At 37.3% G+C, this 19,327-nt stretch overlaps 1 protein-coding gene across 2 annotated transcripts; it reads right to left on the bottom strand.

Moving 5' to 3' along the window:
- Nucleotides 1-2,930: 2,930 nt before the first annotated feature.
- LOC122069130 (TMV resistance protein N-like) lies at nucleotides 2,931-7,901 on the bottom strand. 2 transcript variants are annotated; one of them, XM_042633061.1, is made up of 5 exons: nucleotides 7,311-7,901; nucleotides 5,238-6,339; nucleotides 4,605-4,901; nucleotides 3,798-4,523; nucleotides 2,931-3,690 (listed from the first exon to the last, which is right to left on the bottom strand). In XM_042633061.1, exons 1-5 carry the CDS (start codon nucleotides 7,811-7,813, stop codon nucleotides 3,112-3,114), a joined length of 3,207 nt encoding a protein of 1,068 aa, XP_042488995.1. In that variant the 5' UTR covers nucleotides 7,814-7,901; the 3' UTR covers nucleotides 2,931-3,111. The 2 variants fall into 2 exon arrangements, with proteins under 2 accessions (XP_042488995.1, XP_042488996.1); XM_042633062.1 differs by having other exon boundaries at nucleotides 3,467-3,706.
- Between the last annotated feature and the right edge of the window lie 11,426 nt (nucleotides 7,902-19,327).

Below are 19,327 nucleotides of genomic sequence, written 5' to 3'. Positions count from 1 at the left end.
TTAAACATGTCTGTAGCCCGGTTAAGGCCCGACTAAAGCCTGATTAAGGTAGCCCGATTATAGCCTGAGGCTGACCGACCGAATATAAAGTGTACCATGCCCTCAATAACTAAGCTCAATTAGTTAAATGGGCGAACACGGTGTAACCTTTGAAAGTCTTCAAGCCCGATTAAGTTCGACTGAAACCGGATCAACCCGATTGGTTGATAGCCCTAGGGCTATCTAATGGAAGGGGTACGATTGAAAAAATCTTCAAACTAGAGGGGAGAGGATTGGTATTTATGAAAGTACGTGAAAGGAACTTGGCATTAGGCCATAGTCTAGGGGAGGGGAATGTAATTTCCTCTAATTTTTTTTAACCAAACAAAGCCTATCTGGGAAAAGGTGCTCTAACCATGAAGGGTTCTCTCTCTCATGAAATGATCTATTTGTCCCTTTATTTATAAAACCATTTCATTGTTCTTCATTAGTGCAGTTAACTATGCTGCTTGGTCACAGAATTCCCTCCCTCTTATCATATATGGGCAAGGGTTCTTTGACCCTTAAAAAAAAAAAAAAGATAAACCTACCAATCCATTGAATAGGTATAAAGAAGTAGGGAATCCAACTCATGGGCTGAGTTTTGCATATTTTGTAGGCCCATGAGTCAGTTCTGGGTTTAAGTATGTTAGGACGACTCATAGGCCACACTGGGCTTAACTTTTTAAACATCGAGCCCATTGGTCAGGACTCAATCCAGTTAAGGAGGCTTTCCTTCAACGGCTCTAAACATCTTCAATGTGGTTTCCAAGTTGACACTCAAATTTTGTGAAGACTTCCACGTACCTCACCACTTATGTTGTTGATTCAGTCCAAGCATATCTTACCAAGTTGAAAATAGCTGAGAGAAAGTGACTGAGAAAACTTAGGCTGCCAAATTTTGTGAAGACTTCCACCTCACTACTTACCTGCTAGGAAATTAATGTTCCAAATACACTACATGAACCCTAATTGCCCTATCTGTGAAAATGATATTGAGGACTTTGAACAAATCTTTTCCTATTGTAATTTCTTGATTGCCACCAGTGTTTGCTCCCAGTTTTGTCTTAGAACTGATCTAATGATTGCCACCCTTTCTTTTTTGATAGATATGGAGGAGAAATAGATAACAGCCAAAAGACTTGAACACAAGACCTCCTAAGGAGCGTAGGCCTTGTGTGTGCACCATTGCTCACCAGTCACACTAGCCAGTTGTTGTTGACCCTTAGATCTAAACTCTAGGAATTCTAAAGTTTCTTGGCATGGCCAAGAAGTGATCAGCTTGTATCTCCAACCTTAATTCCCCAGCAGAGACTAAGTTACTACAAATTAATTAAGACCCCATGCATGAGGAGCTGGCCGCATCGACCCTTTCAGTGTCTCATATATGTGGGTGACTGGAACTGATCATCATCGTCACCAATAAAAAGATACACAACAATCTATCAGTTTTGAATTTATGAGAAAAACAAACCATATATAAAGAAAGAAGAAGAAGAAATAAGAACAATAGCATAAAAATGATTTTTTTTAGGCTCTCTTTGATTTGATTTCTATTTGTTTTTATTTGAATTATTTCTATTTTTACAGTGTTTGGTATAGTTTATATCATTTTATTTATAATAAATTAATATCACTCGCTCAAAATCAATAATAAATAGGTAATTAACTTCAGTATGTTTTATACTTTTCCAAATAAAAACCCAAATCCTGTCATATCTACGCTCAAAGTTCAAAGCTAAAGGTGAAAATTGAAACCTATTTTCTCATTATATAATATATTTTATAAATAGTAACCAAATGAATATTATTTGTGGTCCATAATTTATTGTCACAAATAATTTTTAAAAAAATAATTAATAAATATAAATAGGAATCATACCAAAGAGAGCCTTAGCAAAGAAAATGAAAGCCTTCCTCCATGGCTTCATGTATTTAAGTTCAGTTGATTGAGTTGATATATTAGGCCTTTGCAGTCAAATAGAAATATATATTGCTCAGTGTAGACCCAAAGCTTGTGCCGCTTCTACACCTCCTACAATACCTTATGCTTCTACTTCCTCAGTTATGACACCATCTTTCCTATATATACCTGGCAACAACTTCCCATCAGATAAATGTTGTGGGTGTGGGGAGTTTAGCTCTTGTGAAGAAGTGTACATGGGAGAGGGAAAGGCACGGCCGTAGGATACAATAATACATTGGCATTAAGGGCCAAGCCCATGGAAGAAAAGCGGAAATACAGATACAGTGGGACTTACATGTCTAATGATGAGAAAGAAATATCAAGTAGGAGAGAGTCTGTATAGTCATGGTGAGAAACTGTGCACTCCTGACTCTTGAGAGCATGTCCTCTCTTTTCGTGAAACAGAAAACATGCAAAACCATGAAATCCTAAAAAGGGAGGGGGAATGATCATGGAGAGGAGAATCAGGACTCCAATCCAACCCAGCTGATTCCAATTCAGCTTGGATCAGTCAGAATCAAAAGAAATTTGTCTTGATTCCCTAGGGTTTGGAAGGCTCCGTTTGGTTGCAATGGAAATTTAAAAAGGAAGGGAAGTGAAATTTTTATACTTTAAAAGGAAATGTTTATAGTCATTATCCCATATAATTGTATAAATTACTTAATTTTTTGAACCATATTTAGTAATAATGTATTTAACATGTAATTTTAATTTTACATATTATAGCGAAGGGTTTTGGATGCAAAGTAAAATGAAATTTTATAACTAAATATAGAATGATTTGAAGTTAATGTTAAAGTCACATGGGTAATGATTACATATATTTCTTTTTGAAGTATGAAAATTTCACTTCTCATCCCTTTTATTCCTTTTACAACCAAACATAGCCGAAGGGAATCAGCTGAGATCCAAAATTTTCAACCCATGGATTTAGAGAGTTTTAAGATAGATAAATTCACCTGATCGATCTCGCAAATATCACACAAACAATTGGAGGAGTTCAAAATATTGAATGCTTTGGGAATTTTCCTCAGCCATATTTTCTGCAGATGCTACAACAATACAGTGAACACTGGCAACTAGAAGCATTCAAGCACACACCGAAAGGACTCTCAATCGCCAAATACTTACTGCATGGGTGTGGTGGCTGCAGAGGTTTTGGAGGCATTCTCATACTGTGTCGATATCAATGCCAATGTCGATGTCGATGACACATCATTGAAGAAATGGACTTTCTCATGCTGGGACGATGATTCATAGAAGAAATGGACCCCAATTTTCTTCACAAACTGAGATGTTGAAGGGTCGATACCCATAAGAACAAAAGAAACTTCTATGGTATCCCCATATTCAACAATTGCTTTCAGGTCAAATCCACCACAACTGGGTATCTTGATGACCCAAGTAATTCTTTCATTGGAAAATGGAATACTAATGGTGCGGCTCCATGTGAAATTCTTTGATTTATTATGAACTACAACCTTTCTAAACCATGATGAGCCATGAGTGTAGCAAATATGATTTGGAAGTACCGTACAAATAAAGCATATAATCAACCCTTGAATCTCCATGTTAGGAAGTTGAGGAACCTGATAAAATAATGAATCTGAGGATTCACTTTGTAGCCCAAACCACTCTGGAATCTCTTTTCCATCAAAATAGATGTCACAAATGTTACGATTGCTGCCAATGTCTTTAGATATCTCCTGTATGTCCATAGAACTAATTAATATATTAGTAAAAATGCACGTGCAAATATACGAAAAATGTTGTGATCCAAGCTCGGTTTCAATTTTTTTGAAAGAGAGAGTACCTGAAAGATTGTCTTCTTGACAAAACTTTTCAAATTGTGACACATATCTAATTGTATACTTTTTGCAGATATCAAACCCTCTAAGCCCTCAATTTCAGTCAGCTTTTCACAACATGAAAGATGGAGCATCGTTAGTTGCTTCAAGTTTGACAAATTTGGTAACCTTTCCAACTTGAAGCAAAATGATGCATCAAGAGAATGCAAACTTGATGGAAGCATGGGGAGTGATTTGAGTCTCTTGCAATCGCTCACTTTCAAATTTTGAAGTTGTGAAAGTTGGCCAATGCTAGATGGAAGGCTCTCAAAATAGTTCCTCCCTAGATTCAATGACTTCAAAGAGCACAACAACCAAAACTCATCAGGAATATCATCATCTGTTAGATTGCATCCTTCCAAAATCACTTCCTTTAAGAAGCATAAACCATTAGAAGGAATCAATTTCCCCATTCCCACCGGCAATTTTCCAATTTCTTGGCAGTAAGAAATATCAAGTATTTTAAGAGATAGCAATTTACTTATACTCCTCGGAAGATTCTTGAGACTGTGGCAACCACTTAGATCCAGCCACACAAGTTTCTTAAGTCGACCAATACTTTTATGCACTTCAACCAAACTTTTACAACCAATGAGAATAAGTTTCTCAAGATTCGGGAGCCCAGTGAAGTCCGGTGTACAAGTTAGGTGCTCTGAATAACTGAGATTGAGTTCCTTCAACTTTGTGAGATACTAGGGGAAAGAGACAAAATTAGTCTTCACAAAATATATATGAAAAAAAAAAAATGAAAACTCAACAAAACTGTGACGTACCTTAGTTCCCTTCCAAACTTCTTTGAGTTTGCTCCATGGCATGTAAAGAATAGCAAGGTTCCTCAGATCAAAATTATCAAGCATATATTCAAAAGGGAATCCTCTCCAACGAACCCAAACTAAGTATTTGAAGCACTTCTGATGAGAAGGTTTCAGATCCATTTTGGTGGTGGTCTCTTCACAATCAACTTCAAGTAATCTTAGATTAAGCATTTTAGAAAATACTGCAGTGGTCCATCGGACTTTCCCTATATGGTTATGCAATTTTATTTGAAGGCCCTCAATTGCATTAGTTCCCTAATAAATCAATAAGAGGCAAAAACAATGTTAAGAGTGAGGACAATGGACGTGTGTGTGTGATATCTATACGCTAATAATCACATATATATATATAGGGTAAGAAATCACTACCTGGTCATGTGGCCCTTGCACCAACGCAGGGGCCAATGAGTGTGCATGCCGAAGTATCAACATGGATGGGATTCATGATTTCATGGGGGCAAGGCACTAAATTCATGGGGTTTTGTGTCTGGGCATAGGAACCACACAACCAAGTAATGTTCTTTTTCCCTTATATATATATATATATATATATATTGTCATAATAGCGTAATTTGTATTACTAATACTTACAGTGAGGTTTGTTAATACATCAATGACATCATCATTGTTCCACAATCTACTGCGTCCTCCAGGCTTCCCAGGAGACTCTTTACGAACAATTTCTCTTCCCATGTCCCGAATCAGGTCATGCATACATAGCCTATTATATTCATCAACTGTTACCAAAGACTTCTCTATGAGAAGTTTAATTACAGCTTCTCCATTCACACCACAAGCATCTAGAATCGGAATTACAAAATTTTTGAAATGTCCAATGAAAAAGCATGATATATGAAGGAATATGGTCCGGTCGAAATCATCTAATGCATTATAACTTATTTCAAGTTTTTCTAAGATCTTATCATTGGGTATCTTTCTTAATTTCTTCAATTCATTTTCCCACTCAGCTTGAATCTTTTTGGAGAGATGGGAACCCAAAACCTTAAGAGCTAATGGAAGGCCCCCTGAATAATGTACTATTTCATTTGAGAGTTGCTCATAGCCTTCTAATGGATGATTTTGTTGAAAGGCATGATGACTGAAAAGTTGACGAGATTCATACTGGCCCATTGTCTTAACCATATATTTTTCATCCACCTCGAGCTTATTCAGCAAATGTTCGTCTCTAGTTGTCAGAATGATTCGACTTCCCGAACAAAACCAACCATGCCCCCCAACCAATTTACAAAATTGTTCCATTTCCTCCACATCATCAAGAACAATAAGAACTCTTTTGTAGCGTAGACGTTCTTTGATTATAATGATTCCTCGGTCCTCATTGTATGTGTCTATGTCTTTGCCCTTCAAGACATCAGAGAGAAGCTGTTTTTGCAAGAGAGCTAAACCGTTATGTTGACTTGAAACCTCTCTAACATTAGCAAGAAAGCTGCTACCTTCAAAATTTCTAAACATGTTATTAAAAACAGCCTTCGCTATAGTTGTCTTACCTATTCCGCCAGGTCCATATATCCCTATGATGCGAACAACATCCAATTCTCCATCATTTAGTAAGCTACCTATGTGCTCAATGTGGGAATTCAACCCAATTGGATGTTCTGCAACATGCAAGCATGTTTGGTTCACTGTTTTCAACACTTCGTCCACAATTTTCTTTATAAGCTCCGCCTCATGGCTGACCATTGTGATACAAACAAAGAAATAAAAAACACAAAATAAAACTTTAGTTACTGCTAAGTCTGTAAGGGCTGCAACTGTAAGGAAGCATGAACTAAATATTAGTATGCTTAGTTAAGGTATTACTAATAATGGTAAAATGATTTTGGTTTAACATAGACCATGCTACTTACAATAGATGGGAATTTTCATCTACATGGAGGGTTGATTTGGTAGATCCGAAGCGATCCAAATTATGGCCACAAGGCTTCTTGTCCAATGCTCAGTCGACTCTTTTTTAAGATTAATCTTTTTTAAACACCAAAAGATTTTTGGTGCCAATCCTTATCTCTTGTTGTATCTTCATTGTGTGTTTCAGCTTAATGGGTCTTTCCTCTTCATTGGTTTTTCTAATCTATTTTCATTGATAATTGTTATAACTTTTTCAATTTATAACCATCTAATATTTTCTAAATTTATTTGAAGAAGGAGAATACTATCTGGTCATGTTGCCCTCACACTAATGCAAGTGTCAATTGAGGGACGCATAGGGGCATCATCGTAGAAGGTATTTTCATTTTGTTTAGGGGGGGAGGGCAGTCATTTCATAACGGACTGTCTCTGCGCATAGTGAACACGACCAGATAGCATTTTTTTTTCCCATTTATTTAATTGGCACAAATCTGCAAACACCAAATTATTTCAGTTTGTATACATTTTTTTTTTTTTTTTTGTGCATTTCAATTTGTTATACAGTATAATTATAAGAGTTCACTCATGTGCAACAATTTTGAAAATTCATTAAAAATTGGTTTGGAAGTAGGGTTCATCATGCCAAGATCCAAAACTCCTTCCATCATACCTCCAATAAGGCAATTCATTTGGACACATCGTTTAGTTGTCCAAATGAGCTGCCTAGAATAAAACACTAAAAGGATTTTCTAGTTTCAAGCTAAATAAAATGCTAAAAGGATTTGATTTAAGACTTACCCATTTGCATCATTTAATTGATCCCAGCCTGATATATTGGCAGCTTCAGTGAGAGCAGCCCTCCAAGTCTTCACCTTCCCCATCTCCTTCTTGAAACGCTTTTCGTGTGTCTTAAATGCCTCGGCATAACTACTGTTACTCTGTTTCCTGACATGGGATGGATCCACCTTATAGAAAATAGGTATAACCTTTTCTATTTGGTTTCTCTTTTTGCAATCGAGGATCTTCACTAGCTCATCAAGGCACCAGGTGGAAGAAGCATAATTCTTAGAGAAAACGATAATGGCAATCCTAGAACTTTCGATGGCTTCCATCAGTTCAGAAGAAATATCCTCTCCTCTGTTTAGCTCTTCGCTATCTTTAAAGGTGTGAATCCCATCTCTAACCAACCAGTGAAAGAGGAAATCAGTGAAGTTGGTGCGAGTGTCCTGACCACAAAAACTCAAGAACACATCATAATTCCAGGGACGATGAGTGGAAGAAGAGCCTCCAAAGTAGGTCATCTCTGCAGCCGTTTGGAAATCTGGAAAGACAGAGGAGATGTCGGTAAGGGTAATAACACCGGACCGTCCCTAGAGTCGATGGATAACGGGTAAGAGAAAACGTGTTTTGGGTTTTTGGGAATAAACTAATCAAAATAAGTGGGCGAATGAAAACTATTTTAAAGTTGAAGAATTAAAAACAACGATGATGATGTCAGCATGAAAAAGAAAGGTTTAATAAAAAAATAATAATTTTGAAAAAATTTCATTTGTTATTTGTTTTGTTATTTTAATTAGAAGTAAATATAAAATGCAAAATTTAGTATGTTCATACAAGTTCAATTTTAATTGAAGGCCTTCAACTGCTTCAGTTCCCTGATAAAAGAGAGAAATTAATAAGATGAAGAAAATGTTAGAAAGTAGAATGTTAAGGGTGATGACAATATGTGTGTGTGTGGGTCCTAAATGAAAATATAGACAATTTCCATATCTATTTGCTATAATAGCTTAATTAATTTGTATCACTAATACTTACAGTGAGGTTTGTTAATACATCAATGACATCATCGTTGTCCCACAATCTACTACGACCTCCAGGCTTCCTAGGAGATTGTTTACGAACAATCTCCTTCCCTTCCCATATCTCGAATCAAATCATGCATACGTAACAAGTTATCTTCATCAATTGTTATTAGAGATCTCTCTGATAATGACAACGCTTATGTTCTTTCCAATGAAAAAGCATGATAGATCAAGGAATATGGTCTTGTCGAAATCATCTAACCCGTTGTAACTTATTTCAAGTTTTTCTAAAATCTGATCATTAGGTATCTTTCTTAATTTCTTCAATTCATTTTTCCACTCAACTTGACTTTTTTTCCATAGATGAGAACCCAAAAACCTTAAGAGCTAATGGAAGGCCACCTGCATAAAGTATTACTACATTTGAGAGCTGCTCATAGCCTTCTAATGGATGATTTTGTTGAAAGATGTGTCGACTGAAAAGTTCAAGGGATTCATATTGATTCATTGAATCGACCAAATATTTTTCATCCACCTCTAGCTTATTTAGCAAATGTTTGTCTCTAATTGTTAGGATGATTCGACTTCCCGAACAAAACCAACTATGCCTTCCAACTAATTTACAGAATTGTGAAGTTCGTACGAATGTCTTGACCACAAAAACTCAAAAACACATCATAATTCCAACGACAGGAGAAGGAAGAAGAGGCACCTCTGTAGGTGTTCGTCTTATTGGCAGCCATGGACAAAAGCACAAGGTCGGATGAACGATGAGATCGAGAGTGGGAAGCAAAGATTAGAGACTACAATGCAATAAGCAAAAGGGAAGACACAGTGAGAGAAGAGACCGCTCACCATAGTTTTATAGCCTGTGTTTGGCCGTGAACCCTTTTTCTTTCATAGAATTAGAAAGTTCTGGCGCTCGTACATTAGATTTACCGCCTACCGCTGCTTCCAGTCTTGCACCCCAAAATCCAAATATATATTTAAAAAGACTTTTAAAAAATATATATTTTCATTATATAAGTCTTTGTCTTTTTAGGATAGAAAATATATATTATGTTATCCACGGGAATCAAATTGGAAATTTCGGATTAATTTATAAAGTCATCAAGACTTTTTGTCTCTTTTTAATATTAATCTTTGTCCCTTTCTCCACGTTCTTCCTTACTTTGTGAGGGACAACGAAAGTAAGTCTCATTACTCTCTTTTTCTCTCTGTGATTTGTTTGTTTTGGTTGAGGTGAAGAAAGGGAAGAGTAAGCCATTTGATTTTAGACACATACATCACAAGGCGGTGGAGATCAGCTGGTCCCTTCGTCACTATCGATCCCTTTGTCGCCGTCGATCTGTCACACCTCGTCGTTGATATCTCCGTCGCCATCAATATCTTCGTCGCCGTGAAGGTCCAAGAATCCCTACCGTGGTGATGGGGTGAGTGAAAACGTGAAAGTGAGGGTTCGATTATATGGATTAGGTTAGAAGATAGGGATAAGGGTACCCTAGTAATAAAAAATTTAGTAAAGGCAGAATGATAGAATCGTACTTTAACATTCACAACTAACAGTTTACTAACCGAGTTATCTGACAGGGGAGGTATGTGGGATTTTTTAAAACATAGGGGAGGGGGTGGAATAAACGCAAATTATAGGGGAGGGGATGCAAATCATCCTAAAAATTTTGATAAAGGCAGAAGGGTAGAATCGTACTTTAACATCTACAACTAATAGTTTACTAACCGAGTTATCTGACAGGGGAGGTATGTGGGAATTTTTAAAACATAGGGGAGGGGGTGAAATAAACGCAAACTACAGGGGAGGGGGGATGTAAATCACTCTACTTTATACTTATGCTTTCTTGGGTATGACGCCATCTTTCTTACATCTACCAATTAACAACTTTCCATCAAATTCTAAGCTAAGGGGTGTCAATCGGTCGGTTTGGCTCGGTTTCGGTCCGGGTTGAGTTGGTTTCGGTGTGGGAAAGCTGAAACTGAAACCGGACCAATAAGGAAATTTCGGTTTCGATTTCGGTGCGGTTTGGTTTTGGTTTTTCTTCGGTTTCTTAAATCGATTTGTAACTGGGTTGGTTTTGATGTTTGGTCCAGTTTGGATTCGACTTTCCATACAAATGTATACAAAACTATGCAAATTTTGATTTTTTTATTGAATTTTGGAGTGTTTCGGTTTCTTACTAGTTTGGTTTCAGTTTCGGTCTGGGTTTTGAGCCGGTTTCGATTTGGTTTCGAGTTCATCCGGTTTTCGGTGCGGTTCGGTTTGGTTTTGGGATTACAATACTCCAAACCGAACCGAACCAATAAAGCTTCGGTTCGGTTTGGTCCGTGTTGTTATCGGTTTGGTCCAACTGGTTTTACCGATTCGGTTTAGGAATTGATACCCCTATCTAAGCTAGTCCATTAACATCAATTTTCAAGTGTTTTTTTTTTTTTTGGTGGGGGTGTGGGGGGTGTTGATGAATTTTTTGTGGAGGAAGAAGGGTGAGATAGAATTCCTTCTCTTCTCATTGGCTTTTTACAGGGTGTCAGAATGTAGGAATAAGTGACTATGGGGAGGCGGAGGAGAAATAGTTTAGTTTTTGGAAAGATACACAAATCTTGAAATACATTTTCTTTAAAAAAATAAATGGAAGAGGGATGATATACATGCGCAGTACGGGCTCACAAATTCAATAAAGAGAGAGAAACAATAAATTAAAAGAGAGAGAGAGAGGGTGTGTGTGTGATTAAAGAAGGGGGACGGGGGGGGGTCTATGATCATTGAAACAGTACTCAAATCCACCCCATCCGATTCCAATTCAGCCAGATCAGAAGAAATCTGTCCCTACCCTAGGTTTTGGAAGGGAATCAGCTGAGTATGATTGGAAACTGATTCAATCCAAATTCTAAAATCCATTGATTTAGAGTGTTTTAAGATATGGATGTTGATCACCTTATCGATCTTCTAAATATCTCCCAAGCCATCCAAAGAATCCAAAACATTGCAAATATCTCCCAAACGGTCGGAGGAATCCAAAACATTGAATGCTTTGGGATGCTGCTTGAGAATTTTCTGGGGATGCTGTTTGGGAATTCTCCTTAGATACATTCTCGTTCTTGTTCTCGTTCTCGTTCTCATTCTCATTCTCATTCTTATTCTCATGTTGTGTCGACAACACATAGAGGAAATCGACCCCAATTTTCTTTCGTAATGGAGGATTTGGGGCCGAAGGTTCAGTATCCAAAAGATAAAAAGAAACTTCTATAGTATCCCCACATTCAACAAATGATTTTGATTTTTTCATGACTTCTGAACAATTGGGTATCTTGATCACCCAAGTAGTACTTGAAAAAAAAGGAATAACTTCTTCTTTTCGGACACTGAAAGAAAATAGAATTTCATAGATCATGGGGTCTAGCTCAAAAAGAGGAATATCAAGGGTGCGGCTCCATGTAAAATTCTTTGATTTATTTTCAAGTACAACCTTTCCAAGGATTGAGTCACGAGGGCTGTCTTTACTTGAGAGCTCAGTACAAATAAGGCATATAACCAACCCTTGAATCTCCATGTTAGGAAGTTGAGGAGGAGGAACCTCACAAGATAATGAATTTGAATCTTACTTTGAAACCCACACCACTCATCTGGAACCTCTTCCCCACTAAAAATGATGTCACAGACCTTTCCATTGCCAAGGTCTTTAGATATGTCCTGTCCATGGAATCAATCAAATCATATGTTATTTAAGTTTTTTTTTTTTTTAGAGAGAGAGATACCTGAAAGATTCTCTTGTTGACTATACTTTCCAAATTGTTGCAACTATTTAATTTTATACTTTCAGCAGATATCAAACCATCAAAGCCCTCAATTTCAATCAGCTTTTCACAACTTGAAAGATGGAGCGTGGTTAGGTGCTTCAAGTTTGACAAATTTGGTGACATTTCCAACTCCCAACAATATGATGCATAAAGAGATCGTAAACTTGATGGAAGCATTGGTAGTGACTTGAGGCTCTTGCAATCCCTTCACATCCAGAGTTTCAAGTTTTGAAAATTAGCCAATGCTATGTGGAAGGGTCTCAAAGTTGTTCCCAGGTAAATACAATGACGCCAAAGAGTATAGCATCCAAAACTCATCAGCTATATCACTATCTGTTAGATTGCAATCTTCCAGAGAAATTTCCTTTAAGGAGCATAAACCATTAGAAGAAATCAACTTCCCATTCCCTCGGGAAATTTTTCATGTTCTTGGCAATTAGAATTATCAAGTGTTTCAACTGATGCTAATTTACTTATACCACCTATTGGAAGATTCTTAAGATCACGGCAACAAGTTAGATCCAACATTACAAGTTTCTTAAGTTGATTAATACTTTCATGGACTTCAACCAATCTTCCACAACAATAGAGAATCAGATGCTCAAGATTCGAGAGCCCTGAGAAGTCTGGCGTACAAGTTAGCTGGAAAGAAAAACTAAGATCGAGTTCCTTCAACTTTGTGTGACATTAGAAGAAAGGAAAAAAAAAATTAGTTTCCACAAATTGCAATGAAAAAAAAAAAAAAGTATTCCAAACACATAGGAAAAATCAACAAAATTGTGTCATACCTTAGTTTCCTTCCAAACTTCTTTGGGTTTGCTCCATGGCATGTAAAGAATAACAAGGTTCCGCATATCAAAATTATTTGGTATATATTCGTAAGGAAATCCTTCCCAACTAACACAAACTAAGTATCTGAAACTCTCCAAATGCGAAGGTTTCTCATCTATTTTGGTGGTGTCCCACGGACAACAACTATGAACAACTTCGAGTAATCTTAGACTAGGCATTTTAGAAAATCCTGCAGTGATCAAAAGGTCTTTCCCTCTATATTCTTGCAAGTCTAATTGAAGGCCTTCAACTGCATCAGTTCCCTAATAAAAGAGAGAAATTAATAAGAAGAGAAAAAACCTATAAAGACAATATTAAGAGTGAGGACAATATGTATGAGGAAAAAGCTATAAAAGACATGTGCTTGCATCCTAAATGAAAACATTAACCATTTTCATATCGATTTGCTAATACGCATCATATATATGGTGATAATAGCTTAATTTGTATCACTAATACTTACAGTGAGATTTGTCAAAACATCAATGGCATCATCATTGTCGCACAATCTGCTACGTCCTCCAAGCTTCCCAGGAGACAATTTGCTAACAATTTCCCTTCCCATATCACAAATCAGATCATGCATACATAACTTGTTATCTTCGTCAATTGTTACCAGAGAGCTCTCTATGAGAAGTTTAATTCCAGATTCCCCACTCATACCACCAGCATCTAGAGTTGTAATCACAGTGGTTTTTCTCTTTCCAATGAAAAAGCATGATATATCAAGGAATATGCTCCGATCGAAATCATCTAATGCATTATAACTTATTTCAAGTTTTTCTAAAATCTGATCATTGGGTATCTTTGTTAATTTCTTCAATTCATTTTCCCACTCAACTTGAATTTTCTTGCATAGAAGAGAACCCAAAACCTTGAGAGCTAATGGAAGGCCCCCTGCGTAATGTATTACTTCATTTGAGAGCTGCTTCTAGCTTTCTAATGGATGATTTTGTTGAAAGGCATGGCGACTGAAAAGTTGAAGGGATTCATTTTGATTCATTGTCTTGACCATATATTTTCCATCTGCCTCTAGCTTATCTAGTAAATGTTTGTCTCTAGTTGTTAGGATGATTCGACTTCTCGGACAAAGCCAACCATGCCTTCCAACCAATTTACAAAATTGTTCCATTTTCTCCACATCATCAAGAACAATAAGAACTCTTTTACAGTGCAGACGCTCTTTGATAATAACGATTCCTTGGTCCTCATTGTTTATGTCTTCAACCTTTCTCTTGAAGACATCAGAGAGAAGTTGTTTTTGTAAGAGAACTACTCCGTTATGTTGACTTGAAACCTCTTAAACATTAGCAAGAAAGCTGCAACCTTCAAAATTTCTAAACATGTCGTTAAAAACGGCCTTCACTATAGTTGTCTTGCCTATTCCACCAGGGCCATATATCCCTATGATGCGAACAACATCCAATCCGCCATCATTTAGCAAACAGCCTATGCTCTCAATGTGGGAATCTAACCCAATTGGATGTTCTGCAATATGCAAGCATATTTGGTTTTCTATTGTCAACACTTCATCAATAATTTTCTTTATAAGCTCCGCCTCATGCCTAGTCATTTTGATACAGACAAAGAAATAAAAACACACAATAAGACTTTAGTTACTAAATCAATAAGGTGCAACTATAAGGAAGCATGAACTACATTTGAGTATGCTTATTTAAGTTATTACTATTGATTTAACATAGACCATGCTGCTTACAATAGATGGGAGTTTCCATCTACATGAATGGCTGATTCGACAGATCGAAAACAATCCAAATTATGGCCACATGGCTTCTCGCCCAATGCTTAATCCACTTGTTTTTTGAGACTTTTAATTTTCTAAACACCAAGTTTTTTGAGATTTTTAATTTTCTAAAGACCAAAAGATTTTTAGTGACAATCCCTCATTGCTTGTTGTATCTTCATTTCATAATTCAGCTTAACTGGTCTTTTTCTCGTCATTGATTTGCCTGGTCTATTTTTCTAATTTCTTACATTCACAATCATATAGCATTTTCTCAATTTATTTAATTGGCAGTATATGCAATTAAAAGTTTTTCCCCTTTTCTGCTTTAATCACCAATTATTTCAATATGTTTATTCTTTTAGAACACATTTCAATTTGTTTATTAAGTCCTAATATCTGTAGTCTTTGCTTGAAACCTACTGATTTTGGTAGCCATGAGAAGAAAAGAAAAGAAAAGAATTAAAAAAAAATAATCTAGTTAAGAATAAAATGGTAAGAAAAAAAAATTATGTTTGTTTGGCTACTACAGAAGAAAAGAAAAGAAAAGTTTTTCTTTTTTCTTATGTTTTAGGCAAGACTTTTTTTTTTTTTTTTTTTTTTTTTGAGAGGAGGGACATCTTAAGAAAACTTCACAATTTTCAAAGTGAATTTTAAAATTCAAAAAAAAGAACCTTCTCTTGATTCAGAACATTCTAAAGACAATGAGAATTTCTTAAACTACGAAAATAATTCGATTTTTATGCCTCATTTTATTCTTTTCTTCTCTTGAGTACCAAACACAACATAAATGGGCTCAGAAGGCAGGGTTGGCGAGTGAACTGTTTTGAGAAGAACAAAAAAAATATAGTTTTAAAAGAGTTTATTCAAAGGTTGGGCTGTGGGCCCATGATCAATCAACTTGAGCAGAAACTCATTCCAAGTTTCTAAACATTACATTTTATTACAATATTGGCTAAAAGATTTGTACACAGTCGGCTGAAATTTGAAATTGTAGTACCCTTATAAGATTCAGATTACTGTAACAACTTCCCCCCATAAAATATCTTATATACCCCGTATTTCAGTGTTTCTACATAATGACCCCTTCAAAGCCTGAAATTTTACACTGATAGTGAAGGGACCCTTCCCCTACAATATCATAGTATAATTATAAAAGTTCACTTATCATTGAAACCTGGCCAATTTTTTTGGAAAAGAATGCTACCCGAATGAGCCCTCTACTCCCACTGACCCATGTGCTAACGCTCGCATTGCAGTGGCCACACTACCCGCATGTGTTATATCGGTATAGCATTCCTATGTGGATATCTTTATCCGAAAATGAATGACAATAGAACATGGGTCAGTGGATTGGAAAAAAAAAAAAAAAAAATTGTTAGAACAAACACCAAGAAATACGAATAAAGGGAGACAATAGATCCGTACGACACAAAGATTTAACGAGGTTCACACACCAGGGTGGTGTGCTACGTCCTCGGGTGAAGAAGAAGATGATTCACTATGCAGAAGAGAGATTACACCCTAACAGCGGTGAGGAAGAACTCGCCCTGAAACCCTAGCTTCGTGAAAACCCTAGAATACAATGACTCTCAACAAGCAACAGTACATTATATATATACTCCAAATAGCGGTTCGACCCATCGGGTCGCGGTCGATCCGGTCGAACCATACCCCCGCACCCCCATACGAGATCAATGATGGGCTCCGGGCTTGGGCCTATCGGCCCAAGCCCTCTGCTTCCATCACAGATCTCAGAAAAATTCCCATTCGGGTCGCCACCAAAATATGTCGGATCGGGTCAATCTTCAAAACGGGTCAAGAATTCAAGACAAACTTAACAAAAATAGAACCAAATTAAGTACTAAACACAGCACTGAAAGGAGGATTAGATCAAGACTTACCCATCTGCAACATTTATTTGATCCCACTCAGACAAATTCGCAGCTTCCGTGAGAACATCCTTCCATGTCTTCACCTTCTCCATCTCCTTCTTGAAACGTTTTTCGTGTCTCTTAAATGCCTTCCCGTAAGTGTTAAGTCTGTTTCCTGACATCAGATGGATTCACATTGTAAAAAATTGGCATAACCTTTTCTATTTGGCTTTTCTTTTTGCAATCGAGGATCTTCACTAGCTCACTAAGGCACCAGGTGGAGAAAGCGTAATTCTGGGAGAAGACGATAATGGCAATCCTAGAACCTTCGATAGCTTCCATTAATTCCGAAGAAATATCATCTCCTCTATTTAGCTCTTCGCTGTCTCTAAAGGTGTGAATCCCATCCCTAATCAACGCGTTAAAGAGATGATCGGTGAAGTTCTTGCGAGTGTCTTGACCACAAAAACTCAAGAACACATCATACTTCCAGGGACGATGGGAGGAAGAAGAGGCTCCGACGTAGGTCATCTCTGCAGCAGCCATGGACGAAGCACAATAAGATCAGATTGAGAGAGAGAGAGACAGAGTGAGAGCTTAAACTCTGAAAAAGTATAGAAAAACCCTATCAGTCCACCATGTGGAAACGCGTGACTTTGTAGGCTGATTGGAAAACGATAACACCATCTTACTGGAATCGAATTAACTGTTTTTCCTTGCTGAGTGGAGATCCTGTGTCACTTTGTCCTTCTTGAGTCTTGAGTCCTAAACCCCACCCCCTTATGGTAAATGGGTAATCAGACTAGAAACATAATTAAAGAGGAATCAATCAGCGGCCATTATCTTTATCTCCACCACCACTAATCCACAGTCCTCTCTCTCTCTCTCTCTCTCTCTCTCTCTCTCTTCCCAGCTTCGACCCCACAATACCCTCCCCTGCCTTATCTCCCCCATTCTCCATTCTTCACAACATCTGTTGGGAAAAATAAGTTCTTTCTCTACATGTTTGCAAATTAACACAAGCATAGACCTTTTGTTTTTGTTTTTTTTTGCTAACTAGGGATATCCAGGTCTACGCCTGACTAGTCTCGTGGGTTTATATTGATCTTACAACTGCATGGACTTGGTCATACTGGGGTTGAATGAGAATCATTCAACTTTCACCAAATACCCCCATGTGAGTGGCCCAAGGTGTGCCTAGTGGGAGTCGCACTTAAGACGTCCGAGAGACAATCAATGGATAGAGTTTTGTGGAGGTCAAGGACACATGTAACCAACCCCTTGTAAGGGATGTTTCTGTGATGCTTCTACGACTGCCGCTTTCTTTCTTTCTTTCTTTCTTTCTTTCATTTTTTTTTTTTTTTTTTGCTAAAAGATACTTTTATTAAAAAATAGATCAAAAGAACAAAAAAATCGACCTAGGAATAGTCCCCACCTTTGGCATGGTCATCAACAGAGACTCAACCTACGACTAAACGAGGTCTTTCCTTAGCATCCATCATCAACTGATCTCCTAATGTGGTTGGGGAAAATCAACATTACCTGATCTTATTTCACTTATATAACCTCTTTATATTCTTATATCTATGTCGGATCTGTGTAGTCAATCTCATTTAATTGGGATAAAGATATGATTGTTGTTTGGACAGATGTAGAAGGATTATAGTAATTGTTTGTGGAGATGTTGACCGATAATATCTCATGGAAACCTTTATCGTAGTTGGGTGGTGATGCATGTCAGATTGAATTTTTGATTAAAACCCATGGCAAGATGGGGTGGAAAAAATTAATTGCCATGGAAGCCCACAGCCCCTCTTTGCTTATGGATGGCTGTCTCCCATCCCCCCCGCCCCCCCAACTCCTTCCTTCCCCCCACGCCTTTATTTTGGAAATTCATTTTGTGTATGAGAGAGAGAGAGAGTTCTGAGCTTAACTTCTTGAACCTGGAGCCCATTGGCCAGGACTCAGTTGTCCAGTTAAGGAGGCTTTTCTTAACGGCTCTAAATCTCCCATGTGGCTTCCTAGTTGTAATTTCTTGAGTGACAAGTGATATAGTAAGGCATGGTAAATCAGTTCACATGGATGAAGAAGCTCAAGTTGTATTTTCTTATGGAAATTGCGTTGGAACTAAAACAAATATGGCTCTAGTGATGGCTAATTAAGGAGCTTCATATTCAAAACTTGTCCGTAGAATGTGATTCTATTAAGGTCTCTCATGTAGTGTTTAATGGTGTTGTTGTAGAAACGTAACCCTAAAACGATGTAGCAGACAATGGAAAAACATGAACAAATAATGCACACAAGTTCATTTGATTTGGCAAGATTGCCTACATCTTCGGTGAGATGAGATATTACTTTAATATCAATGGAGAATAGAGTTACAGACCTCGTCCTCACACCTCTCAGTATTTCTTGCATTACAGAGAAAGAAACCCTCTCTACAAATATATAGCGAAAAACCCTAATTCGGAAAAGTACAAAACTACCTTCAAATAAAAAAATTCAAGTGGTGGGCACAGCCCCTCTATGGAGGGGGGCCTCCTGCCCCCTTGCAACCCACGGTCCACTAACTGACTAGAGGGACCGCTGTCCTATCTGTTGTGGCACTTGCACTAATACTCCCTGCATTAAACTGTGACGAAATACAAGATATCGTACATCAACATTCGTTCTGTGGTATGTTAGATAAGATTGAATATTCTTACAATCCTATCTCAATTCTAATAGGTGGAAGCTTTCTCACTATTTTAGGGA

The sequence above is a fragment of the Macadamia integrifolia genome, unplaced genomic scaffold (genome assembly GCF_013358625.1).
Source record: "Macadamia integrifolia cultivar HAES 741 unplaced genomic scaffold, SCU_Mint_v3 scaffold537, whole genome shotgun sequence".
Taxonomy (NCBI): Eukaryota; Viridiplantae; Streptophyta; class Magnoliopsida; order Proteales; family Proteaceae; genus Macadamia; species Macadamia integrifolia.
Note: the sequence above shows the minus strand (reverse complement) of the source record. Positions and strands in the feature narration are given on the sequence as shown.

Coding starts and splice junctions, on each gene's coding strand:
- LOC122069130 (XM_042633061.1), bottom strand. CDS start 7,813: ATGACCTACTTTGGAGGCTCTTCTTCCACTCATCGTCCCTGGAATTAT. Junction 6,340..7,310: donor CAATTAAATGATGCAAATGG/GTAAGTCTTAAA, acceptor CACAATGGTCAG/CCATGAGGCGGAGCTTATAA. Junction 4,902..5,237: donor ATGTATTAACAAACCTCACT/GTAAGTATTAGT, acceptor TTGATTTATTAG/GGAACTAATGCAATTGAGGG.